The 27,908-nt window shown below is 48.7% G+C and overlaps 1 protein-coding gene across 3 annotated transcripts in view; it reads right to left on the reverse strand.

Moving 5' to 3' along the window:
* Positions 1 to 1,629: 1,629 nt before the first annotated feature.
* Itsn2 (intersectin 2) overlaps positions 1,630 to 27,908 on the reverse strand; it is a 113,120-nt gene continuing 86,841 nt past the window's right edge. For all 3 annotated transcript variants that reach the window (XM_075955454.1, XM_075955455.1, XM_075955453.1), the window contains 11 exons: positions 16,077 to 16,198; positions 13,075 to 13,181; positions 12,104 to 12,287; positions 9,465 to 9,563; positions 8,647 to 8,814; positions 8,019 to 8,234; positions 7,447 to 7,568; positions 6,669 to 6,751; positions 3,589 to 3,672; positions 2,949 to 3,122; positions 1,630 to 2,525 (listed from right to left, as the gene is read on the reverse strand). In XM_075955454.1, the coding sequence (XP_075811569.1) occupies positions 2,368 to 2,525; positions 2,949 to 3,122; positions 3,589 to 3,672; positions 6,669 to 6,751; positions 7,447 to 7,568; positions 8,019 to 8,234; positions 8,647 to 8,814; positions 9,465 to 9,563; positions 12,104 to 12,287; positions 13,075 to 13,181; positions 16,077 to 16,198 (1,517 nt within the window). In that variant the 3' untranslated portion in view covers positions 1,630 to 2,367. The remainder of the gene's footprint in view (positions 2,526 to 2,948; positions 3,123 to 3,588; positions 3,673 to 6,668; positions 6,752 to 7,446; positions 7,569 to 8,018; positions 8,235 to 8,646; positions 8,815 to 9,464; positions 9,564 to 12,103; positions 12,288 to 13,074; positions 13,182 to 16,076; positions 16,199 to 27,908) is intronic.

Consider the following 27,908-nt stretch of genomic DNA (forward strand, 5'->3'; position numbering starts at 1 on the left):
AGCTTCCTGCCTTCGCACTGCACAGACATTTAAGACACTGAGAACACAGCTTCTCTCTAGGTAGGAAGCGGTTGCAGGAACGACCTGAGGAACAGCAGTTAGTTTTCTAAGCCCTGGCTAGGAACTAGGAAGTGTGTGTGGTGTTTTCGGTTCACTGAAAACACTTGACAGCCAGATAGCTTGAGCATCTCCTAGCACCTGGTGCTCAGTGGGGCTCTGCGCCTGGCCTGGGGCCAGTCCCCACTCAGAGAATACCAGGGCTTTATTCAAGTTCAGTCCTGCTTGCACTCCAGGGTGCGACTACCTCACAGACACTCAGGCCTGGCAGTGGGGGTTAATTTGCTCAGAGGGAGGATGCTCTACCATTGTGTGAGGCCCCCGGGGGGTGGGGGGACACTGAAGGGGTTTAATGGGGTCTCTTCACCCGAGGGGAGATGTCTAGTTATGTGAGGGCTACCCACTTCCTGGTGGATGGGGGGGTCTCCTCGCATTCTAGAAACTTGGGCTCACATTTCAGTGGGGAGGACAATTTGACTTCCTCAGGGGCAGTTCTGGGTTACTAGGCAAAAAAGACTGGAGTTGCTGGCTATACCCTTTCTAGCCATCAAAGTCACGTGAGTCAGATCCTGAGGGCTCCTGTGTCCCAAATCTGATCAAGGTGTCCTGACAGTTGAGAGACAGGGACACTTACTCTAGTGAGGATTAAAGTCCCCATGGTCAGGGAAAGAGTATAGCTACACAGCAATGTAGACCTATTGCTGTTTAGCTATAGGTCACAAGGAACCTCAGAGCTTTAAAGCTGCTGGATTGCTGGGGAGTGTAATGTTCCACACGTGGGCTGTCAGCAGCAACTTTCCTGACTCCATCTTGCTTCAGTAGCAATAAGACAAGCTCCCCAAACCCAGGAGAGTGGGCAGCGGGCTTGCCCAGCAGCCTGTGCCTGGTCCTTCAAAGCTTCCTAGAATAAGCTGGATACTGGTTGCTTCAGTTTTATGTATCAAGTAGCAGCTTCTTCCTGTTTTAACCAGCGGGTATGTGAGGTCAGCATCTGGAGTCAGAGAAGGGAAAAGTCTTTAAAATTTCAGTCCACTGAACTGTGTGTTCCAAGTGACTCAGCCAATTTAAACAAGAATGGGAAGAATGGAAGAGCCCTGAGCTTCTGGCTACTCTAGCTGCTGGAGAAAGATCTGTCACCTTTACTCTGTGATCTTCACTGGAGATTTTGTGTTCAAAATCTTAGTTACTATTTGAAAATTTTCATATTTCAGTATTGAGAAGCCAAATAAACAGTATGCTTATGGCTATGGCAAGACAGAGGACAGGAAGTGCTGGGGCTGCTGGAGCTGCAGGGCAGCAGAGCTGCAGACAGTTCTGACCTCTGCACTTCACCCTTCCCTGTAGGATGCCCCTGTCGGTGCCAGCGTAGCTCCCACGCAGTTCCCCCGCCCACAGCAGTGACCTGTGAAACCAAACCTCAGGAACCTGAGAGCCACACAGAAGGGTCTGGGCAGGCCAGCGGTGGAGTTAAGTAGATCTCCTGGCCCACCCATCCCTCAGGATTCTTTATAAGCAGTTTCGGAAGGGAGCTGTTAAAAGCCTTTCACACACAGTCAAGCTTTGAGAGGAGTTACATTCATAAACTTATACTTTTATTCTCTTTCTGTACATGTTGGCAATGATAAAGCTTAAAGATGCATTTCTATGAAATATGCAAAACAAGGAATTTACATAAATAATTTATACTTCAGAAAATTAAAGTTGAAAAATATTCCCACATTATTTTAGAGTTCACAGTATATTTAAAGGACATCAAGCTTCCCTCCTTATATTTCAAACCGTATTGTCTGAGCAGAGAAGGATAAAATCTAACCAGAATAAAAGGATCAAGTTTCTGTTTATTCAGTGCACAAGTGGATGCTACTTCAGTATCAGGCCACACAGCCCCGCGGCTGCAGTGTTCTTCCCCAGCCCTTCCCCTCCTGAGTGCTGTGGCCCAGCAGGGCTCACGTATGTGGACCAGTTCCAGCATCACCGACTCCACAGTGGACACATTTGCCAAGTGGTAACGCCCGGTGGTCTGATGCCTCATTTCCACGTAATACTTTATAGCCCTGAAAATGGAAACCCTGGCACCTAGCGCAGCTGGACGTTAACACTAGTTACAAGGCACTGAGCTGTGGTGTTTGTCTATAGGAAAGGTCATGTTTGCATAGATGGCTAGCAAGTTAGTATGCAGGAACATACTGGCCCGGTGTGTGGCTCTGTGATGGATGAAGCCCTGTGATGCTCCTCGGCCCAGGAGAACGTAGTCTTCCACTCTTGGACCCAGACTGTGGGCAGCTCCCCGGTGCTGGCTTCTCCAGGCCCTCAGAGGAGAGTTTTTTGTTCAAAAAGCTGCAGGTCAAAGCGGACCCAGACTTCTCCAGTGGGGACTTCGTGCAGCAGGAGCCGGCGAGTCGTAGGGCCTTTGCTTTCCTGCTCTGTTTGAATTTTTGCCACGGGAACTTCAGTACGACCCAGGAAGTCTGGGGAATAAACATCACGTGAGGATCAAGTATCTTCGCTCCTTCTAAGATTTAAAACCTTGCCGAGCAGGAGAGCCCAAACAGGATTTAGACAGCTTTCAAGCCCTGCGTGAGGAGCCCACTGGCTCACGATCTTTGGTTCTACAGTGGACAAACACATGGTTACAGCTCCCTATCTGTTAGCCAACAGGGAAGACAATGCTCTACCCATCCAGTACTCACTAGTGTTTCCAATGTATGCAGGCAGTGCCTGTGCTCAGAGACCATGCCCTCCGGCCAACACCCACCTCCTGCTGAAGTGAGCTGACAAGGCCCTGTGTCATTTCCTATAGCTGTCATGGGGCGATAGCACAGTTTAGGACTCTGGATAAAGTCCAGATCCCAGACAACCGGGACCACCTTCAGGTGCCGAGTTAGACTTACCATCTGGAGAAAACTGGTCTCTGTCGAACATAGTAAGACACAGTACGTCCTGGTAAAGATCCTTGATGAAGAACTGGCAGTTGAAGTTCCACTTGGGGTTTAGCGTGTCTTGGAGGGTCCTGGTGGTATAGCTCTGGGAGCCCATGCTGACTTCACAGTATGGATTACTCTTACCTGCACAGAGAGAGGTCAAGGACACATGCAGTGTGGTAAGGAAAGAGGGTGACCAGGGCAGGGTCTATAGGCTGCTTCACCAGAGACCATGGCAAGAAGCACCACTACCTGGTAGGACACATTTACCTCAGAGCTGAGTAGCAGTATGGCCCCGTGTTCCCAATGATGCCATAATCCTGGGGAGCAAGTGTAGGTTCTAACAGCAGGGCTGCTCCCCACAAGCCTGAGAAAGTGCCAGTGTGACATGCTTTGTGTATGTTCATGCATTAGCAATCAAGATGGGGGATGCTGGTTCTTACTGGGAAACAGTGAGTGATATTGGCCCAATAAACAGCTTATCAGGGTTCTAGCAACACAAGAAACACTGCCTTTTAAAAATTACCCATCATCCCACATTCAAAAGAGGTACCAGTAAAGAGCAGGGTGTTACCACATCTGTTGAATAAAACATTTGGTTTGCATTTACCATTTGGTTTGCAGGCTTTTAATTCTGTAGCCTCAATGACGTGCACCATCAGACGCCCAATACCTGACGTCTTCTGAGAACGTGCTACAAAAGAGGAAGAGAGTGGTGTTAATTTCTCTGAGAACGTAGACAGACACCACAGTGAGGAAGCAATGCTGCAGGGCGGCAGTCTGCTCTCGCACCCTCTGTCTCCACCCTGGAGACTGAACCATGTTAGGGCGCGTCCCACCAGCGGCCGCGCTTCCAGCCCTCACTGTGTGTCACTCTGTCTAGACCATGAGCGCCAGGCCAGCGCTGCTGTCATCTGCTACTGCTGGCGAGCTAGCTTCTCCCAGGCGGCCATCTGCTAGGGATGCCTTTCTGGCTGTCTTTGCCCGTCAGGATCCGAGTCCTCCTGAGATCCTGGTTAGTCTCGGTCAGTTCAGCCTCCTTCCCTCTGTGTACCACTGCTGTGTAGCCTTGCCTGAGGCCTGAAATGTTGTACCCTGCCAGTCTCCTTCCTCCACCGGGAGAAGCAACTGTGTGCCACGTGGACTGCTTATCTAGGCTTCGTAACCACAAAAATGCCTATGAATAGTAATATTAATTTTAAAATGCATCTGTTTGTCCAGTACTTCTGGCAAATAACATGTACTGGTTACTCCGTGTTAGGCATGTGCTAGATATAATATGGATTATATTTAATTCCATAATTGCCTTATAAGGTAGCTCCTGTTTAATAGGTGAGGAAAAACTGAGTCTTAGGAAGAACCCTGTGCTTAACTCACAGGTTTTTAAAGTCCAGGGTTTCATTCTAGCCCAAGCTGCTGGCCTGGCCTTGAATTTGAATCCTTCTGTTTCAGCGACCTGACTGTTCAACTCAACAGTTTCCCCCTTTTGGCTTTTCATTTTGAGACAGAGACTCACTGACAGCCCTGACTGGCCCAGATCTTTCTCTGTGGACCAGGCTAGCTTTGGACTTACAGAGATCTGCCTGCCTCTGCCTCCAGAGTGGTGCGTCTAAAGGTGTGAGCCACCACACCTGCCCCCGAGTTTTTAAATGGCAAGGTTAAAAGGAAACATCAGTTAAAGTGTGAACTACTTGTGCAAACTTCAATGACATGGACCCTGGTCTTGGTGAGCAGTTTGTTTCAGGTTTCATGTATTTGGAGAGGTTCTGAAGCTGTTTTAGTGTGGCAGAAGTGATTCCTGTGTTCACACTGCTGGCGAACATGAGGTTTGGAAGCAGAAGGAATGCTTGGTGTCTGGGCCTGTGCAGCCTTCCCACCTTTCCTCCTTCAGGTTTTCTGGTTTTTATTTTCTGTTTTTTTTTTTTTTTTTTTTGACAAGTTATCGCTAGTATCCCAGGCTGCCAGGCCTCAGCCTTGAGGGCCTCTTGCTTCCATTTCAGAGGTGGGTAGCCTTGTCTGTAAGCAGTGCTCTCCTCCCTGATGTCCCCATGTCTCTACCATGGAGCATGCTCTTGTTCCTTGAAGGCAGACCCTGGCCTGATTGTCTCTATAGGTCCCACTGTGTGCGCTGCAGGGCCTGGCACACAGCCAATAACCACGTCTAAATGATTGTACCCACAGAGGATGCAGAGCAGTGCATATTGACAAGAAACTCACGAAAAACCTTGATTTGTACTTTTGACAAATTAAGAGATCATTATGTATTTTATGAAATGATTCATCATTGATTTTTCAACAGCAAGCTTTTAAAATAGTATTCATTTAGGAAAAGGCAATTTACACATACCTCCAGGAGCACAGAACAATAGGGGAAACCTGAATAAAAAACACACAAGAGCTTCGGCTTCAGCAGCAGGGGCCTGAGTGGGAGCACTGGAAGGGAGGAGGGTGGGGAGGGGAGGGAGTGGGAGCAGTGGAAGGGAGGAGGGTGGGGTGGGAGGGGCAGGCCTCCACTGGGGAGACAGGAGGTGGGGCCTGGCATTCAAATGGAGGTTGGGGGCTAAGGATGCTCTCCAAAGGTCCTTTAGGACACTGAGCTGGTGGACAATCTGTCCTACATACGGTGTGACATACAGATCCCCTCGTCCTCGGGAGTCGGGGTGACTTCAGAGAAGCAAAATCTGAAAAATGGTCCAGACTTAGCCCAGAAGGGCTGCTAGCAGGTGCCAGGGAGGAGCCAGAGTTTCACTTGGGCCTTAAAGAGTGGGAAGCATCCTAAGGCAGACGTGGCAGCAGGCTGTGACATAGCAATGGGGGAGGCACTGGGAAACGGGCTGTGATGGGGCAGTGTTGGAGATGAGCCCAAGTTTGGGATGCGAAACTGTCCTTAATTTGGGAGGCCAAAGGGAGGATGCTGAGGCAGGGGCTGGCGCACAGAAAGGGAGAACAGAACCGTCCAAGAGAGAGGCTGCTGGAGCTGCTGGACAGGGCTTGTCTGGAAGGCTGGGATTGTGGAGAGTAGCCATACCCACTGTTGAGCCTGGCAGAGGTAGGAGCCCATGGGAGGGCTGTCTGAGGGGCACAATGCTGGGACAAGGGTAGATTCCCAGGAGGAGGGGAGAAAGGAGACTGAGAAGTCAGATGAAGTGTGCAGAGGAGCCTCAGAGTATGAGGGGGTGGGGGAGAGGGCCTGTGTGTAACTACAGGAAGCTGGAACAAGGATTAGTTAGGTTACCCAAGCACAGTCCTTGAAAGCAATGGGGGAGAGATGTGTGCCAAACAGTGGTGGGGCTGAGGTGCAGGAGGGGCCAACTGGGCCCGGGGTCCTGGATGCCAGGATGGTAGGGGCAGGGGCCAAGAGGAGAGGGTCGGAGTGACATACCCAGCAAAGGACTCAAGTGGGATGACAGAGCCCCACCAGGGTGAGGTTAGTCATTAAGAGGAGGGAGGAAGAAGGGGCAGGAATGGCTGCAGAGAGAAGGCAGGCCGTGTGGGGTCCCATGGCAGGTGGGAGAGCTCAGGGCAGTCTGGAACTGGCAGTGGGAGGGGAGGTGCCCAGCTCTCCTGCTGTCCTATGACCCCATCTCCAGGCTTCACTGCAGGGGCAGCAGCTGGTGCCTCTAGAGCTAGACTGTGGTCTGCCCATCCACCTCGGGAGCTGGTTCCCACAGCTGGGGCACTAGCAGGTACCTTGGTAAGCCTTTTCCCGTTTCTTCTTCTCGGTGTCAATGTATTGTTCTGAAGCAGCCTTGATCTTCTGGACCCAGGCCGTCCTGGAGGAAAAGCAGAACGATGGCCATAGGATGGCCAGGCACCTCCGTGCTCAAGCACAGCCCAGTTCCGCAGCTCTCTTTTGCCAGGCTTGGCTTTAAGCTTGTATAGCAGGTTTCTAGCTACCACCTAATCTTAGTCCAAGTGATAGACTGGGCTGCTAAAGACAGCGTTGGACAACACGAGGCCCTTGTGAGGGGCTGGGAGCCCCGAGCTGGAAGATACACCACACTGATGGTAACTCAGCATAGTGGCAGTTCCCAGGGGACTGTGCGGAGGAACAGCAGCATCCCCTGGGATCGTCACCAGAGGTGCTTACCCTGGGAGCTCCACTGGAGGGAAGCAGGGCTGGTGGGGATGTGGCAGGGAGGGCAGCCATCTGGCCAAGTGAGTCTGTGGGATGCAGATCTGTGGGGTTCAGGCGGCTCCCGGGGAGATTTTGGTAGGGACTGAGGCATTGACCTGCCATTTGGGGAGTGTATGAGGACTCAGGAAGCAGGGAACTATTAGCAGGCGGCTGTGTGACTAGTGGCTACGCCAGGGCCTACTGTAAGGCTGGAGTACAGGGACGCACACGCGAGAGGTTGGGATAAGGGTTAGTAGGCCTCCATCATAAGTGGCCCCAGGCCAATGGCACAGGGACATGGTCTGTGCTTCCTCTGGAGTTCAGGACAGGTCACACGTCAGCAGGACTGACCTCTCATTAATGTTGTCTGTTCGGAGGGTATACACCCGATCAATGTGGGAGATGTGGAAGACGGGCTCATCACTGGAAGGGTCTGTGGGCAGTTTCACCAACACTTCATTCAGGAAAATGGGCTGAAAGAATTAGGGCCAAAATATGTGAGAAAATGAGAGATGGGTCCTAAGACTCCACCCAGTGTGACCACAGAGTTCTGTTCATAGTTGTAAAGAGCCCAGGGAGAAGCAGAAAGGGGCTGGTGCCTGCAGGACAGTCAGTGTCCCTGACTGGACAGGAGCTCTGAGAGCCTGTGCTGCTGATGGAGTCGCAGAGAGAGCGATGCCGGCTGTGGCGCGGTGGAAGCTCCCCCTGTCACAGCAGCGGGCGGTCAAGGGCTGGCACACAGGGCTCCTTCCCTGGGGAAGTGCCAAAGGACACTGAAAGCCACTGGAGCAGGGGATGGACAGGGCAGGACCAGGTGGGAGGTCCTATGTGTGTGTCGTATGTGTGTGTGGTGTGTGTGTGTGTGTGTGTGTGCTCAAGGCGGAACGTCCTTAGGCCCCATCTGCGGCAGACATGGGGCTCACCGTCTTATACATTTTGAACTGAGCACTGGACTTGGAGCTGAAGAGCTTCTCGGAGCCGGAGGATGCGGCGAACTGCCTGACCATGTAGGTGAGCAGCAGGAAGTCGTTGAAGAGAAACCCATGCAGTTCCTTGTTGCTCTTGGTCTTATATAACTTCCCGCTGTGCAGAAGCTTCCGGGGACCCAGGCAGTTGGTGAGGGAGTTGAAAATAAGTTGCTTAGAGAGAAGAAAATGGCACTTTGTAAGTCTGAGGGCAAATAACTCCGCTGTCCATGGAAGGCCAGTACCCAGCACCTGAGGGACTGTAGGAGACTTTCTAGGAGCAATACAGTTTGAATCACACAGCTTTCTAGAACAAATACAAACAAAATTTTTTCTATTTATCACTCTTTAGAATTCTCTCCAGCTCCATGAAAAATCAATACTTGATTCTACGGATTTCTACCAGTAAATTCAAAGAACTCACAAGGAAGACCCCACTTTGCCTCTCTTGGCAGGCAGGGCAGCAAACCCAGGGTGTGCTGCAGGCAGGACGATGGGCCCGCATGGTCAGTGAGCGTGCGCGGGTGTGACACAGCTTCCCTCCCCTGAACCTCCCTGGTGCATCCAGCTCAGTGCACAGCCTCACCTCTGCCAACCCTTCGCACTGCACATGTGCCTGGATCCACTCCAGCCGGTCTGAATTTTCCTTCTCCCGAACTCCCTCGTTCACCTGGGAGCACAGCTCCTCGGCTCGCTCAAGGGCCAGTTTCAGGGAAGAGTGGTCAACGTGATTCTGTGGAGTGTTCTCTAGGATCTGGAGGACAGTGGGCAGTGTCGTGTAGGTCACACCGTGTCACCCGCCCATTCACTGCCCTGCTGCATACATGTGTGAGGCCTCGGGGGAACCTCCCGCGAGAGGAGAAGCAAAGGCCTTGGGAAGCACACAGTCCCACAGTCCTTGTGGGAACAGGGGCTGGAAATTACATGGGCTATGGGTGACAGGGACACTATGAATCTGACAAGTCTTGATAATAATGGCTGCCTTCTTGGGTCTCCCTAAGAATATAAGTCATGTGGGGTTTTTTTTATATTTTTTGTTTTTTTTGGGGGGGGGTTGGTTTTGCCTTTTTGAGCCAAAATCTCTGAAGTCCAAGCTGCAGAACATTCACTATGTTCCTTTATAAAACCTGTATTCTCCTTAGAAAGCATTCTGGGGCCCAAGGTTCTGCTAATGGTGACTCCATGTCCTCTCTGGCTTGATGGCTGTCCCACAGCTACAAGATGGCCTTTACCCTGCCCCACCAGCACACGGTGACCATGGAACGTTAGGGCACTGCTCCCTGGGTGTGTGGCCTCTGTCCAGCACACTGTGACCATGGAACGTTAGGGCACTGCTCCCTGGGTGTGTGGTCTCTGTCCAGCCAGGGGGGTCCTGCTCCTGAGTCAGCCTGACCGAGAACTCACACTTCTGATGAGCAGGGGGTAGCGAGTGATCCTCTGCATGGGCTTCAGCAGGAAGCTGGACAGGGGCATTCCTTTACATCGTGGGTCAGATGCCAGTTTCTGGAAAACAGAGAGGCCTTGTGAGGAAACTACAGCTTCAAGTGAAGCAACAGAAACACTGGGCAAAATGCCCACCTCCTGCCAGGGCCACTGTCTAGATTTCAGGTTCGTTTTATGACAGGATCTGAAAAGACACATGTCAGGTTAGCTCATGAGTCCAGCCCAACCCTGCTTCTCAGCTTTCCCATGCTGTGCGGCTCACTCTTCCTCTGCTGCTAGAACAGCGCTCGCCTGGCCGCTCCACCCAGCCCACTGGCCTCGCTCTTCACCACATTCACTTCTGCCATTTTCTCTCAGTGTAGCGGCTGCCCAGGCCCAGCACCTGTACGCAGTCATTCTCTGGAGTTCTGTCATGACTACATTACACTTCTCAGATGCTGCGAAGTCACCTCAGTCTCAACATGCCCCCCATGTTCGAATTCCCTCCACCTCACCCAGGAGTTGTCACTTCCTCCCGTCTGTCGGGTGGACAGCTCTTGATTTCCCCATTTCAGTACGCCTACCACCCCTGCTTCACCAGAATGTGTGAGATTGCTAGGTGAGAACCGGCTGTGCACCAGGCCATGAACGTATGAATTTGGCCAGTACTGTCTCTACTGCCCTTTCTCCATGTTTCTGATTCACACTCAGGCCGTGCTTCTCTGTGGTCACTTTCCCCTGGGACACCTCCCTCCTCTCGGTGACTCTCCTCTGTGTACTTAGTGCCTCTGGGCACCAGGTGGGGGCACCATACTTCAGGTAGCTCCGTCAGAAAGTCGGTATCAGTGGCCTGCTGGCACAGCACCTGAAGGGGTCACCAGCACTCTGGGGAGAGCACACAAAGTGGTCGCTGGCACTCTGGGATGAGCACCTTTAATACTGAGGAGTGATCCACTACATTTATGAACAGGAACACTGTCCTTTTTGTTTTCAGATAGACCTGCACCTACATATTTTGCTCTAATGATATCTTTATGCTTTTCATTTCTATTAAAAAGTAATATTTGGAGATAGGGTTGTATCTCAGAGGAAGAATTCTTGCCTATTACGAGCAAGACCTTGGGTCTGAGTCCCAGCATCAAAAAAGAAAAAAGACAAAAATTTAAAAGTAACACTTTGAAATACATAGTATTGACAAAATTTCCTTTTATTTAACTTTTCTTTGAAGTACTAGGGATGGAACCTAGGGCCTTGCGTATGTCAGGGAATCACCCTCCTGTTGAATTATACCTCTAGCCTTATATGCTGCTTTACATTTGAAAACATGTTAGCTGGGTGACAGTGAAACACTCCTTTAACCCCAGCACTCAGGAGGCAGAGGCAAGTGGATCTCTGAGTTTGAGGCCAGTCTGGTCTACAGAGTGAGTTCCAGGACAGCCAGGACTACACAGAGCGACCCTGTCTCAAAAAACAAAACAAAACAAACCAAAAACAAAAATCCAAGTGTTTACTTATTTATGTATTTATTTATTTGTTTGCTGTTGTTGTTGTTGTGTGTATAAGCCATATGTATGTGGGTATCTGTTAGAACCCTGGAGCTACCAGCAGCTATGAGCTGCCATGTGGGTGCTGGGAACTGAACTCGGGTCCCCTGGAGGAGCATTGAGTGTTCTCAACCATTGAGCCCTCTCCAGCCTGTTTGTTTGTTTTTTTGGAAACAGATCCTTTTTATATAGCACAGGCTGACCTTGAGCTTCTGTTGTCTGTGTCTCAGCCTCTCAAGTGCAGGAATTACTGGCATACACAAGCACGCCTGACTTAAAAACAGCATTGCATTACAGTAACCAGGAGTATGAAGTTAGCTGCTGGTGCGCCACACGCAGGCTCACAGCCACACCTGTAGGGATTATTCATCTTCCTGTTCATTCTTTTTTTCCTACTTCCATTTCCTCTAATCACAAAGTACTCACCTGATTATTTAAAATTTATTTTGCTATTTTTTTATGTATTTAAGTAAGCTCTTTATTTTCTTTCTGGAACAAGATGATTATTAAATAAATATAATTGTAAAATTAGGATTTAATAGTACAGTGGGGCTGGAGAGAAGGCTCACTGGCTAAGAGCATTGGCTGCTCTTGCAGAGGACCTGGGTTTGGTACCCAGCACCCACATGGCGGCTCACAGCCACCTGTAAATATAATCTGTAACACCAGTTCCAGGGGGTCCAATGCCCTCTTCTGACCTCTGAGGGTCATGCAGGTGGTTCACAGACATACATGCAGGCAAGCACCTGTATGCATAAATAATTTAAAAAGTAATGGCATTATGGATGGTTCTTTGGAAAAACAAAACAGTTGATATATAAGGTTGTTAAAAAAACAAAACGAAGCAACACTACTCTTTAACCAGGACATAAACTCATGGTTCTAGTCAGGAAAATAAGCTCTCCCTGGGACAACACTATGCAGTCAGGAAGCTGCTGGCCACGCTTGCGCTTCCACTAACGGGACACGTCTGTCAACTGCTGATTTCCCACAACTTCTCAGCTTCCACAGTGGGAGGCGTGCTGCTGCCTCCAGGTGAAGAGGCGGCAAAGACCCAAAGGCCCAGGCTGGGCGTACCTTTAAGAATTCCTTGAAGTCAGCGTCCTCGTCTGTCTTCTGCTGTAATAGAGTGGCTCCGTTAAGCTGGCAGCTGCAGAAGCGGATGTAGGCCTGCATGTGGGACAGCTCTGCGGCCAGGATGTCCCCGATCATCTGCACGGGCATCTTCTCACCGCCAGTCTTCTTCCGCACCCGCAAGGCCCTGCAAGTAACTGACGGTCACTCCCTTTTCCACAGATCTCCTTCCCTGGGAGTTAGAGAGTGAGCGCCAGAGACCCATAGCAATGGCACCGGTGCACTGACCTAGCATCCTTGGACACTCGGACTGGGAAGGCATGGCTCGCAGGAAGGGGCAATTGCATAGCCTAGAGCTCTGCTGGCTGAGCTAATCTGGGGGAAATACTAGCAAAAAAGAAAAAGGTACCAAAGTCTACACATTTAGGTGCTTTCTAGGTGAATTAGTTTTCAATTCACCTCATTCTCTTGACACAGTTCCTTTTGCAAGATTCAATTTGTTTCTCCTCATTTGAGGAAATGTGGCTTAGGAGCCAAGGTGGCCAGGGGCTGGAATAGAGTGTTGGTGTCTTCATGGTGGGCTGTGTCCCTGCACAGGCAGGGGTGCAGCCCGGATTAAACTGGCCAACGGGCCTGGCGCTCTGCTTTCATAAATATTAAGGACAGGCCTTGAACAGGAGCACTGTGCTGGCGTCTGGCTGTGGCCGCAGCTCTCTTCTGCCTGTCACCCCTCCTCCCAGCAGCACGCTGGACCTGTTTGGGGATCATACACCAACACAGCTTTTCTTGTTTAGTCAAAGCAGTTTTGCCTTCGAGTCCTTTACCTTTCTCAATGATTATGTAATGAAGCTGCAGGGAGGGCCCTTCTCAAAATGCTCACGGAATGCAAAGCCTTAAGGAGGAGGACGGAGTTGCAAGTCCCAGACCCAGCAGTCCCTGAAGGGCTACAGTACATCAGGAGGCCCACAACTCACTTCAACAGCTTCGTGTTGGACATGATGAGCTCCTTCCAGTTCACAAAGATCAAGGTCATCTCTGCTTCAGTGAGGAAGCCCGACTCTGCCATTGGCTTCTGGAAAACCTGAGTACAAGACACAGATGTAATTTAGCTGCAGTGTGGGTCCACAGCCATGCAAGCCTTCCCGTACTCTTCTAGATAAGCATATTTATAACTGTTAGGTTTTTAAAGTTACCTGTTGTTATTGTGTATATATGTGCATATAATATATACACAACAGAGAGATAGAGACAGAGTGGGGGGCATGTATGCCATAGTGTAGAGGGCAATTCTGGGGTGGGTTCTCTCCTCCCCCCTTTCTGAGGCAGCAGGGTCTCACTCTGCAGTGCAGTATCTACAGGCTACCTGGATCGCAAGCTTCTGGGCGTTCTCCTGACGGCCACTCATCTTGCCATGGAGATTACAGATGTGTGCTACCATGTGCGCCTTTGTCACGCGGATTCCAGGGCTCGAACTCAAATACAAATGCTTTTAGGGGCTAAACCACGCTGGCTCATTGTTAAAATCGCACCATTTCCTATTCTCACTAGTTGGGCTCCTGTAAGGCTGACTTAGGGGCTGAATCCCCTCCCTAAGGAGGTAGTCCCTCCTCCCTCCAGGCTTGCTGTGGGGCCAAGCAGGGTGGGCCCAGGGCCTTGCACAGTGGAACCCACAGGATGGAGGGAGAGCGTCTGCTACACAGCTGCTCATCCCAGTTCTCAGGACCCTGTGTGTTGCTCAGCGAGAAAACAGTGGGGCCTTCTGTTACCCCATGACGACCATGAGCAGATGCGCCCAGCAGAAGCCAGCTGCAGAAATACTCCCCACCCAGGCTCTACATACACACGGATGCACATGCGTGTAAGGCACAGGAGTGGATACAGGATTCTCACTGTGTACAGATGAAGCGAATGAACTGCTGTTATTTCTCATTGGCTTATGAAGGGATGAGTGATTTTCCCAAGGTTCCCTGTAACACAGGGTTCTATGTTAAACCATGTCAAGGCCCTACACCTGTGAAGTGCTGAGATGGGGAGCCCTTGAGGCTCACAGGCCTTTAGACACAACTCACCATAGGCCCCTAGGTCCTTGACACTCCAGTGTAACTCATAGATCCCCATCCTCACGTCCACTTTTTCCTCCTGGCAGAGTAGACTCATGATAGTCTGAGCATAAGTGGGGAGCCCTTCCTGGTTGGGGGTGGGCCTGTTCTCTGGGCTCTAATCTTTACCCTCTTTGGGTGTTGTTCCCCAACAACACACTGTGAGGACAGGAACACCTTGGCTGCCTGTGTTCCCTGCCATAGCACTTTAGCTAACCTTTGCTGAGTTAATGTGGGCCACAGACATTAGCCAGAAATGCCATGAACCAGAAGCTCTCTAGAGGAGATGTCTCAGCTCCACAAGAGATGGAGAATGTGGCTGGATGCCAGGACACACAGACACGCGAGAGGGTCTTCCTGCACCCAGGCTGCACTGACGGCAGCTAAGGCCCCGGTCCTTATTCCCTACTGGGCTGTTCGTCTATGCAAAAGTCACGTGAGCAGGCTTAGAGAGGGAAGCAGAGGGGAAAAGACCACAGAGGCTTTACCAACTTCCATGAGAAAGTCACATTAGCATAGTGTTTTCCACCCTACGTCCCTGACAGGTCCCTGCCCCTGGAACACTGGGTGAGGAGGGTAGAAGGGGCATTCCTGACAAGCAACTGTGTCTGCTTGTATTCTGGGTTAGTGCGTGAGACTCTATGGCCACCCTCAGTCTCCTTGGAACTGTCACTTCCAGGAGGCTGATTGGGAACAGGGGCTTTTCTCCTAAGCTATCTTTCCAGGTATGGGGAAGTACAAGTAAAACCATTCAACCAGGGCCAGGCTAAGTTTGGGGGATCTAGAATGAAGAACAGATAGGGAGGGCAAGAGATTTAACTCAGTTTATAGGATGCCTGTCTAACAGGCATGAAGTCTGGGGTTCAGTCCCTAGCCCCACACAAACTGGGTATGATGGCAGATGCTTCTAACTGCAGTGCATGGAAGACAGAGGCAGGAGGATCAGATGTTCAAGATCATCTTTAGTTCCAAAGCAAGTTCAAGGCCAGTTTGGACTACGTGAGGACCCTGTCTCAAACACAAACACAAAGGAGTGTGTAGGGAGCGCACAGGCGTGAGGAAAGCAGGCCTTGCAGGCAGATGCAGCCCCTGCTCCACTCTGCTATCCAGGTCATGGCCGGGGACGCACCCATGGGTCCAGGGTAGGGTTGGGAGTGCTTGTTTCTCCAGGTGCTTTGTTGGCTGAATTGCTCTCCTCATCTGATGGCCTTGCTACATTCCCTGGCAACGGAAGGCCGTGGAAACAGAAACAGGGTGGAAGTATAAAGCTGCCTTTTGTGCTTTCAGACAGAGCCACTGTAAAGTGTCCCTCTCAGGAGGGCGCTGTCACCAGCTTAGACACCACTGACCACAAGGGCAGGTCCAGGCAGTAAACACGTGATTTGGGAAAGTGTTTGGCAACTGCACCTGTTTGGTTTCCGAAGTTGACACCAACATTAGGTAGAGCCGAATGAAGCCAATGATAATGTCAGGTTTCCAAACAGCAGTGTAAATAGTTAGGCAAGACCTGGAGTGGAGCCCGTTTGGAGGCCTTCGCACCCTCTCTATGCCCTTGTCCTCTGCACATTCAACTAGGGCCTTCGCAGGTTCCCACCCCCACTCAGTGGACTCAGCTGGGGAAGAGCCTGTGCCTCCATCAATCAGGAGCCTTCAGTCTTCTGCCTCACCAGGGAGCAGAGGCAGCCTTTATTACTACAGTGTGTGAGTCCTCATGTGGAAGTGGTGCCCAGGCAGGGGGCACAGCTCAATGGTATAACACGTGTGTGGTACGTGAGCGGCCCTGGGCTGTGCCCAGCACCGCAAACAGAAGAGGATGGCTTACGTTGCTTTCATGTGAGACTGGCAGAGACAGCCACCCTGTCTCCCACGGGCCTCACCTCGATGACCAGCTGCAGATCGTCCATGTACCTCTCCTCTGTCTGAATCAGCTCGTGAATGTAGCCCTGCCTCTTCCTCTCCATGGGCTGCATTGTGTCCAGGGCTTGGAGATCGGCGCACCCTGCAGAGACAGGCAGAGCTTAACGACACTACTTCAGTCCCTCAAGGGAGATGGGATTTCTCAGAGGAGGCACTGCTTTCCCGGAGGATCACCCATTTGCGGGGAGCTGGCATGAGCGCTACTCTGCTCCTAGAGGTAAACTTACCACATCTGTTAAGTTACAGTGTGCCCCTGATTTCGGAGCAACAGTGAGAGAATTAAGAATTTTAGAAACGGCCTCAAGGTGACCAGAATTCCACCATCCCACGACTTCTGGAAATTATTGAAATGATTAAATAAATTAGTTCTTGAAATTGGTGTTTTTCAAACTGTAGATCATGAGCCATCATCAACTTAGGCCCGCTATTCACAAAGAATTATGGTCTATCATACACACGGTGCTGGTCGGTGCTGTGAAAGGCTTTGCAATATATCTAGTTATACTTACAGAAAATACCATAACTCATTTTGAATTACTGTTAGGAAAACAAGAACAAAAGGCCTGAGAAATGTATCTCTAGAGTTTTGCAAGGAAAGTTCTAAGGTTAAAAAATCTCAACCAGCCCACTAAAAGAGAGCAGTGGGGCCAGGCCCACCACAGAGTCCAGACACAGCCACTCAGGAGTCACAGCTCACAACAGGACGAGCGGTACTGGGTTCACTCTGCATCCATGCACAGCAACTACCTAAAACTACCCCAGGAATCCCCTCCTCAGGCAAAAAGTGGAAGCAGGCAAGTACCATAAAACCAAATTTGTAGGAGGCTGTGTGATTGGATGGAGCAGCTAACAGATCAAATCAATGTAAAATGTAATCACACTAACTGGGTTCTGGCTGGTTGCAGGAGGCCCTATGGTCAATTAACTTATGATTCTTATTATTTTAATATTTTTATTATTTATGTGTATGTATACAGTGAGGTCAGAGAGGTGTAAGGACCCCTGAATCTTGACTCACAAGTAGTTGTGAGCTGCCTAATATGGGATTCGAACTCAGGTCCTCTGTAAGAATACACTGTCTTAGCCACTGAGCCGTCTTACCAACCCAATCACCAATTAAGCTGGAACCAAACGGCAGAGTATTTCAAGCCATAATGGAAAAAATTCTTTGTAAGCCAATAAAAAAATAAATTTTAAAAAACCACACACACACAAAGCTGGAGCCAGTGGGATGGCTCAGCAGATAAAGGTGCTTGCTGACAAGCTCCACCACCTGGGTTTGTTCATTGGACTCACATGATGGAAGGGGAAAACTGATGCACACACACACACACACACACACACACACACACACACACACGAGAGAGAGAGAGAGAGAGAGAGAGAGAGAGAGAGAGAGAGAGAGAGAGAGAGAGAGAGAGAGAGAGGCAGAGACAGGCAGAGACAGAGAGACACAAATACAGGTTTTTGTTTCTGTTTTTTAAACAAACGCTGATCTAGAAGACAATGAGGTGTGAATGGTGACTTCATCTGAAGCAGCAGCAGCTGAGCTGTCCCCAGCACAGGTCTTGGGAATTATGGCAGCAGTGGAGGATGCAGAGTCCCACAGGAAAGCCACAAAACAATGGGAATCGAGAGCAGTGCCCCAGAGGACAAACAAACAAGGGTCAGACTCTTTTTTTTTTCCTGCTTGCTAGGGGAGACAGTAGACAAATACTATCACCAAACTCTGGTATAGCCCAGATTGCTTTAACCTTCTCTAACCTTTTCCCACAGGACCTTGTGTATGACAGGAAAGACTCTACCACTGAGCTATGAATTAAAGAAACATATTTGTAGGCCAGGAGTGGTGGCACACGCCTTTAATCCCAGCACTTGAGAGACAGAGGCAGGCGGATCTCTGTGAGTTTGATGCCAGTCTGGTCTACAGAGCGAGTTCCTAGACAGGCTCCAAAGCTACACAAAGAAACCCTGTCTCAAAAAACAAACAAACAACAACAGCAATGTGTGTGTGTGTGTGTGATAGATTTGGATTAACGTACAGTTTTAATGAAGTTTTTTTTCTAATACTGCAGACATGGATGACAGGTTTATAAAACAAAAATACTGAATTTATCAGGTGACATGGGGTGCTAGCCAACCAGAAACCATAGCTCTGCCAACTCAGGAGCACTGATTTGTTCTGCCTGCCGGGGAGAACTGCACAGCAGCAGATACACAGTGAATCGGGAAGGCCAGGTGCCAGGTAGAGCCTGCTTGCCTGTGCTGTGTGTGGTATAGAAGCCAGAAGTGCGGCAGACAGCTTGTGAACAGTGCTGCCCAGGGCATCATCAGAGACACTGCTGGAAGCAACTAGAACCTCTGCTGAGGGTATTGTGCCTCTTACTTAAAAAAAAAAAATTAAACCAAACAAACAAACCAAATTATTTAACTTTATGTGCCCCATGGGTGTTTTGCCTGCATGTGTGTCTGTGTACCAGGTGAAGCCAGAAGAGGGCATCAGATCCCCTGGAGATGGATTACAGGAGGTTGTGAGCCATCATGCGAGAGTTCAGAAGAGCAGCCAGGGTTCTTAGCCACTAAGCCATGGCCAGTCGTTACCTGGTGTTTCATGTCATTCATGATCCCTATTTGGGATTTATGAAATATCTGCATTCCATATCTACGACTGTTTAGTTCTCTTCTTTAAGAAAGTTTTAATTACATTTTAAATTTATTTATTGTGTGTATGTGCATGCATTGCCTCGGCCTGAGAGTGGAGGGCAGAGGATGACCTTAAGATCCAGTCTTGCTTCCGCCACGTGGATGCTGGGGAGTGGAAGCAGGTGTCACTGGGCCACCTCACCAGTCCTTGGTACTTTTCATTATATTTATTCATATTTAGAGTTAAATGTACCTGTGCTTTTCTGTAAGTCACTGAAGTGAATACATAGCCATTAAATGAGCCTGCATGCATGTGTGGTGCCTGGGTTCAAATGCAGACTGTTGTAGACACTGCTCGCCCAGTGAACCGCATCCCCAGCCCCGAGCCTGGACATATTTTGTGTACCATTTTGCTCACATCACATTCTCAGTGGTTGCCTTAAAATACACCAACACTGGGCTATCTAGAACAGCAGCTTATAACCACAGGAAGAGCCTTAAGTCGTTTCTATTTCTGCAGCTGGGATGGATATGACAGACGCTTCGTTAGGATGAGCACGGGGATAGCTCATCACTATGCCACGCTGACCCCTTGCGTCTCATCCCATGGCCCTTATACTTCTGTTCTTGGTTCAGTTCCAAGCCCTCACTCCAGATGTCCTTACCTGTGAGGTCAGGGGAAATAAAGGCACAGTGCCCCCTAAACCTTCCACCCTTTATCTCTCTACTCCCTCACTCTTTATTTCATTCCTGGTCAGGTACTAGGGGTCCTACTTCTCTCTCTAGCCAGCACCCTTAATTGGTCTTTCCTTCCACAGTGCCCCCACCTGCTCAGGCCCCCCCCCCATTATATTCAGTTTTCACTGCTTTATTTTTTGGTTCACAAGCAGGGTTAGATGTCCCTCCTATCCATTGGCAAGGACAACATACCAGCACGTCTCCTTCAGCCCCATTCCCTCTTCAACACCCTCTTTCTCGTGTCACTGCCGAAGTCACAAGAAGGTCTAGACTTGTGTCCCCTTACATTTCCCTAACTGGGTACACTGCCCTGTTGACCCTGCTCTCAGGAAGGTAATAAGGACCCCAATATTGCTGGGTTCAGTGCCCTCTTCCAGCTCACCGCCTCCTCCACCTGCCCCTGCACTGTTACCTCGGAAGCGCTGCCCCTTCAGTCTTGCTGTCCCTTCTCAGCCTTCTCAATGCTCCTCTTCCTGGTGCCTCCTTCTGAATGTCTCCCTCTGCCTGCTGCCAAGCTCTCTGCTTCTCCCAAACCAGCAAACGCCAAAATAGGATATGGCATTCCTGTCCTGTAAGGTCACAGGAATCTGGCCACACTGCAGCCTGTGTACTGCTCTTCCTGGGCCACAGTGCATATTAGCCTATTTGATTCCCAGAAGCCCTGCATTACAGACATATGCAAGCCGAGGCACCCAGAGTTGCCAGCAGTGGACCTGATAACAGAGGAAGAGGGGGGTGGGATTGCTGGATGAACCGAGGACTCGGGTTGTCATGGAGTGAATAAGCACACTTTGTCATCCTGGATACCCAACTGTCCCTGTACTTGACAGAGAGGAGTGTGACTGAACCCTTTCAAACAGCTTGTCCAATAGAGATATTTCTAGATGCAAACTACACACTGGGTTTTGAAGACATATTTAAATATGAAATGTAAAATATTGTATCAATACTATATTGGCCAGATCATGGTGAAATATACCTGTGATTTCAGAAGACTGAGGAAATGGAGTTAGAGGTTAGCCTGGGCTACATAGTAAGACTCTTAGAAACAACCAGCCAACCAGTCAACCAGCCAGTCAACTAACCAACCAGCCAGCAAACTAACCAACAAACCTACTAACCAACCAACCTACCTACAAACCAACCTACCAACCAACCAATCAACATAACAATCAACCAACCTACCAACCAACCAATCAACCTACCAAGCAATCAACCAACTAACATACCAACCATCCAACCAACCAACTAAACCTACCAACCAATCTGCATATATGCCAACCAATAAGCCAGCAAACTAACCAACCAACATACCAACCAACTAACCAACCTAACAACCAACCAGCTAGCCAGCCAGCCAACCAGCCAATCAATCAATCTTGTTGCATGTTGTAATATTTTGGATCTATTGGATCCAAAATACTATTGGAATTTTATGTATTTTGACTTAAAATGTGACTGCTAGAAAAGTTTAAATTACTTTCGTATTTATTTAGGGCTTTCGTAGTTAGTCACATATTTCTGTGGACAGTTCTGTATTTTGGGGGGTCTTTTCCTCACAAAATGTGAAATGACTTCCACGGGCGGCAGAATGATGCCCTAACTCAGCAGCACGGCTTCATGGTCCGGCTCCAGTCTGTCTCCGAGCCTCTGCAGTCACTGCTTTGCCACCTCCCCACCCAACCAGTAAGGCTGGGTCCTTACAACAGGGTGCATACTCTGCCCACAGCTTTGCTGAGTTCCTCCTTCCCTTCCTCATTTCCAGCCTGGTTCTCACAGAGAGTCCTTCACGGTGCAGCTGGAGGACTCCACTCTAGGGGGAAGTCTTCCCACCTTGGGTCCCACTCATACCCAGATTTGCTTCTTTTGTGACTAGTGTATCTGTATTCAGTGGCAGCTGTGGGTGGTGGCTGCATGTGTTCTGCCAGGGAGCTATACTATTTTAATATGTCTTCTAAATGAGCTTCTGTTGTCCTTAGTCCATAACCTTAGTATGCCTATGCATCCTCTGGTCTGTCTGTAACAGAGGCCTCATATCAAACTGGTCAGTGCTCTGCCCCCAGGGACCAGGCCGTGTTTGGTAAGTGGTGGAAATACGGTGTTGGTCCTGGGCTGTTTGTTTCCAGATGCACTTTTCCTCTTCTGTCTTTGATCTGGGCTGTAGGGAGGCAGGGCCTGTGGGTGGAGCTGGGTTCTGCCAGGTCTGGCAGGAAACTGAAAATGATAGGATAATTCCTTTCACCAGAATAACGGGGAAGAAACCTCTTTGTCTCTGCTAGTGGGAGAAGGAGAAATTGTTGGGCTAAAAATATCACCAAAACTTGGATTTTAAGAATTCTGAAACAGGCTGGGCGGTGGCACACACCTTCAATCCCAGTACTCAGGGTGCAGAGGTAGGTGGATCTCTGTGAGTTTGAGGCCAGCCTGGTCTACAGAGTAAGTTTCAGGACAGCCAGGGCTTCACAGAGAAAACATGTCTTAAAAAATAAAAAAGAATTCTGAAATGGATGATTTAACACAGAAATTGGCCCATAACTTCAGGGGGTGCTCAGCCAAAGAAAGTATACAATCTGTTGGGAGGATCACTCTTACCACCAGGAAACCAAGTACCACTAACAAGGAGCTGGCTAACAGTACAAAATCACACAACACACACACATATATCATACACACACACATATCATACACACACCATACATACCACAAACACACACCACACACACACCATACACACCCCACACATACCACACAAACACACACCATACTTGCACACACACACCATACATATACACATCACACATACCACTAACACACATCACACACTACATAAACACATACACAAATACACACACATACCAAGGAGAAAATGCACAATAAATTTTAAAGTGAAGATGAAAACCCCAAGAACCTAAGATGACAGAATAAAATACAGAAGGAGATGTAAAACACACATTACTGAAAACATGTGGGAAGGGAATAATCCACACAGCCCACAGAAAGAGTCTCATTGGAGAGTCTGGCAGATGGCTTGGTCAGCACAGTTACCTGCCAGGAAAGCATGAGCACTTGGGATGGGATTCACAGTGCTCACATTAGCCAGGATGGTGGCATGCATCTGTGCTGGGGAGAGGAGACAAGCCAGCAAGCCAGAGAGTGGCTGGGAGCAGAAACAGGTGAATCCCTCGTCTTGCCAATCAGTGAGCTCAGCATTTAGTGACAGATCCTACCTAAAAACTAAGGTGGAAAGCAATTAGAAGACCCCTGACCCCTGACACTGACCTCTGGTTTTCATAGCCACTTATGCACCCAGGTGTAAACACACATAAAACACACATGCATACACTACCTGCAATACACAAAATACATATATTTGAAAAAAGTAAAGGCAAATGGTAAATATTATAATGAAAACAGTATATTAATGGATAAAATACCAAATTAAACACATCTAAGAATTAATAAGTAATGTGAGATGTAAATAAATAGCTTAGAAAGTAGCTCTGAAAAAAAAAAACCCAGAAAACATAAACTTATGATGAGGCCAGCACACACTACACAGAACACAGAGTGACAATGAGGTGGCCAGCGCACAGCATACACTGCATGGGACTCAGAATGACAAGACCAACACACACTACATAGTTGCTGAGGCGGGGAGGACAAAAGAGCTGGCAGGCAGCATTGAGGTTACAACAGCGATCTCTTTCAGGGATTGCATCACTAATGTTATAGCTGGAGTCATCCCTGGGCTGTGTGTGGCAGCCCACTGCTGTAACCCCAGCATTCAGAAGACTAAAGCAGGAACACAGGGGAGGAGCAGTCAGCCTGGGCTATACAGTGTGCTTTAGGCTAGTTTGAAACTGCAAAACCTTATTTTGGAAAACCAGAATCAATCAAATAAACCAACAAAACAAAATACAACAAATCCCAAAGGATCTGCATGAGAGGCTGCCAGCAACCACCTAGACAACACGATGATACTGTGCTTATCTGCAACAAACAGAAAAGCCTCAACGTATGAAATAAAAAGATGGATGGAACCTTTCTTAAAACAAATACACCTCCTTTCAAAAAATGAGAGAAAAAGAAAAGCAACTATAATGTCAGTAGTGAAGTTGACACTTTTCCATGAAAATTATCAAACGAGCAGTTTGAATAGTTAACAAGTGTGATAAATGAACACATATAAGAGAATACACATTTCAAAAAAAATCTGGGAACATTTGCTGAGCATAGCAGGGAGTGTAAGAATTTAACACTATTTTCAATTGTTTCCTTTTAAATTTATTTCTGAGGCTGGAAAGATGGTTCAGGAGTCCAAGACACTGCTCTTTCAGAGAGCCTGAGTTGGGTTCCCAGCATCCACACTGGGCTGCTCACACTGCCAGCAGCTCCAGGGGACCCAGTGGTCTCTCCGACCTCCACAGGCCTGCACTCACAGACACATGCTCCCCGCCCCACACAATCGGGACAATGAAAAACCATTGCAATTCTGAATATGAAGTGATGTGCGCACTGTAGCATGTCTGTGGGCAGAGGACAATTCTGTGTAGTCGTTCTCTTCTTCCACTTTTATGTGGCCCCCAGAGGTCAAACTTAGGTCAGGCTTGTGTGGCAAGTGCCTGCTTTGTCATTGATCCATCTCTCTTGCCCTTCAAATTTTATTGTAATTGTGTATATGTGTGCACGATGTTTGTGAGTGGGCACATGTGCCATGGTGAGTGTGTATGTATGTGCACGATGCTTGTGAGTGGGCACATGTGCCATGGTGAGTGTGTATGTATGTGCACGATGCTTGTGAGTGGTCACATGTGCCATGGTGAGTGTGTGTGTATGTGCATGATGTTTGTGAGTGGGCACATGTGCCATAGTGAGTGTGTGTATGTGTGTGCACGATGTTTGTGAGTGGGCACATGTGCCATGGTTGAGTGTGTGTATGTATGTGCACGATGTTTGTGAGTGGGCACATGTGCCATGGTGAGTGTGTATGTACGTGCATGATGTTTGTGTGTGATCACATGTGCCATGGTGAGTGTGTGTATGTATGTGCACGATGTTTGTGAGTGGTCACATGTGCCATGGTGAGTGTGTGTATGTATGTGCACGATGTTTGTGAGTGGTCACATGTGCCATGGAGAGTGTGTGTATGTACGTGCACGATGTTTGTGTGTGGTCACATGTGCCATGGAGAGTGTGTGTATATATGTGCACGATGTTTGTGTGTGGGCACATGTGCCATGGTGAGTGTGTGTATGTATGTGCACGATGTTTGTGAGTGGGCACATGTGCCATGGTGAGTGTGTGTATGTATGTGCACGATGTTTGTGAGTGGTCACATGTGCCATGGTGAGTGTGTGTATGTATGTGCACGATGTTTGTGAGTGGTCACATGTGCCATGGAGAGTGTGTGTATGTACGTGCACGATGTTTGTGTGTGGTCACATGTGCCATGGAGAGTGTGTGTATATATGTGCACGATGTTTGTGTGTGGGCACATGTGCCATGGTGAGTGTGTGTATGTATGTGCACGATGTTTGTGAGTGGGCACATGTGCCATGGTGAGTGTGTGTATGTATGTGCACGATGTTTGTGAGTGGGCACATGTGCCATGGTGAGTGTGTGTATGTATGTGCACGATGTTTGTGAGTGATCACATGTGCCATGGTGAGTGTGTGTATGTGTGTGCACGATGTTTGTGTGTGGGCACATGTGCCATGGTGAGTGTGTATGTGTGTGCACGATGTTTGTGTGTGATCACATGTGCCATGGAGAGTGTGTGTGTGTATGTGCATGATGCTTGTGTGTGGTCACATGTGCCATGGAGAGTGTGTGTATGTGTGTGCACGATGTTTGTGTGTGGTCACATGTGCCATGGTGAGTGTGTGTATGTATGTGCACGATGTTTGTGTGTGGGCACATGTGCCATGGTGAGTGTATGTATGTGCATGATGCTTGTGTGTGGTCACATGTGCCATGGTGCATATGTGGAGGATGGAGGACAGCTTTGTGCCTTTGGTTTCTTTCTTTTGGATTCAGGTTGACAGGACTGTGCTGTGTGTGCCTTTACCCGCCGAGCCACTATACTGTCCTCAAACGTCTTTGCTTAGGAGAAGAAGCTTCCTGGTGCCCCAGATAGTTTTCTTTCAGTAGCAGGGACCCATTTAACCTGATCCACCACTACCTCTTGTGATTACTGCCTTTTCTGTTTTGATTTTCAGGTTCTGGAGATTCACCCATGGCCAGGCAAGAGTCCCATGCCAAGCCATAGCCTATTCCCTTTCCTCTCATTAGCTTCTCTAGGTTTCTGCTCCTCCTTCCTCCACAGCCACCCAGACCCCTAATGGTGAGAGTCCTCTGTTTTAGGCCTAGAGACTCTTCTCTGCGAACTCAGTGACTTGGTTGAGCACATGTCCACCTGACGGCTCTCACATTTATACTCTGCCTCAACTTCTTATTTTTGCTCATGTAGACTCTCCCTCATCAACAGAACAGCAAAAGCCATCTTCTTACCATCACTGCCAAACTCTCCTCATCACCTTCTAACTCAATGCCAGTACCATTTCTCCCCAGCTCACGACGCATCTTTCGATGCAGACCTTCCTTCTGACCCTCCATATCCAATCCACCCCCTGGCCCTAACATCAAACACATCCATAACTTGATCCTCCATTACCATCTGGATCCAAGCCACTATCTTATGCTTGGGTCACTATGCAAGTTGCTAGAGGACCTCCTTGCTTCTAGTCCCTTCTGTTCACTTTAACAGGTAATCCTGTTGAGACACATCAGATCATATCCTTCCTTTGGTAAAAACCCTCTAACAGGATTTTCTTTTGCCACACAAAAGCCCAAGTTATAAGACAGCCCCAAAGAATCTCAACTAGCATTCCATCTCCTTGGCCACCCTGGTCTCATTTCCTCTTCTTGCTATTCCCTTTGTTCCAGGCCCACTGGCCACCACCCTGTTCCCTGAGCATCACGAGGACACCCCAATAGCATCCCCCTCTGATATGCTGCCCCTCATCCTGGAATGGTTTGTTCCCCAGATATTCCCCATGCCCTTCAAGTCTTTCCCTGTATTAGCAATCTGGACACGTTTGAAGGTCCTGTTCACAATGAAATGCCTTCACACCCCGACCAGCACTCCCTCTACCCTATCTATGTTATTTTCCTGAGATAGGCACACTTGGTTAACCTCGTTTGTTCACATTCCCCTCCTCACCTGGAGGAAGTTTTGTCCATTTTCTATCTACTCTATCCACAGTGCGTGACACACGAGTCGGTTTTCTTTAAGCATTGGTAAATGTGAGAGATCTACCCTGACCTACAGGTCACAAACAGTGATGAAAATTTCCTTGTAGGCCCCTATGGACAGGGAGGATGGACAGAGTGAGCTGGACTACAGGCCCTCACAGGGTGGGTAGATGTGAAAACACACTAGGAACCTCAGCTGATGAAAACTCTGCCCCACTGCCATGGTTGGGAACCACTGTTCTAAATCCCTGGGCAAACAAGAAGCCAAAGAGAGAAGCTCAGGCGAGAGATAAGAAGGTCTGGGAAGATCCCAAAAGGCGGAGGACAAAGGACAGGCTGTGCTGGCTGATACAGGCTGCTTGTTCAGATTAGGTCCTAAATGCCCGAAAACTCCTCACCCGTTCTGAGGAGAGCGAGGCCACTGAACAATGCCACTCTCTGTGAGCCCCGCTCTGCTAACAACTCTGAGTATTGAATGTAGTTGTCAGCTGTACTGTGTGGGAGCTCCATGAAGAGACGAGCTCCCAACAGTAAACCCAAAAGATTAAACTGCAACTCTGCAGACTGCCTTGATGCCCAACTCTTATCAGGACTCTTAAAAAACGGCTATTTTATAAAACAATATTTTTTTATCTACTTGGTAAATACATATTAAGGACAAACAACGTACCAAGTAATATATTTCCACCATAAAGCAATAGGTGAATATATTTTGGGGGAATTTAAATAATTCTTTAACAAATTTTTATTTATTTGCTGGTAATTCTGGGGATCAAACCAGCAGCTTCATGCATGTTAGGGAAGTGTCCTTTAAAAACAATTTAAAAGTTCTTTCTTCTTATTTTTTTCAGAGACATAGGCTAGCTGTGCTGTCTGATTCTTCTGCCTTACTTCCCAAGTGCTCTGATTAAAGGCATATGCCATGTACTCCACCAGCTTGGGCACCTGTGTATTTTTCTGAAGCCTACTGGGTTGTACATCAAGCCATAGGTTGGTTATTTAAATGCAACTGTACTAAAATATTTTAGAACATAAGAAAGCTACCACATAATAACAGCATTCTAGAATGTCCCCAAAGCAAGCTTATTGATATGTGCAAAGGCATATGTTTATCAATTTATTTTCATTTCTTAACCTGCTGTGAAAGATCATAAGCC

This window comes from Microtus pennsylvanicus, chromosome 21 (genome assembly GCF_037038515.1).
Source record: "Microtus pennsylvanicus isolate mMicPen1 chromosome 21, mMicPen1.hap1, whole genome shotgun sequence".
Taxonomy (NCBI): Eukaryota; Metazoa; Chordata; class Mammalia; order Rodentia; family Cricetidae; genus Microtus; species Microtus pennsylvanicus.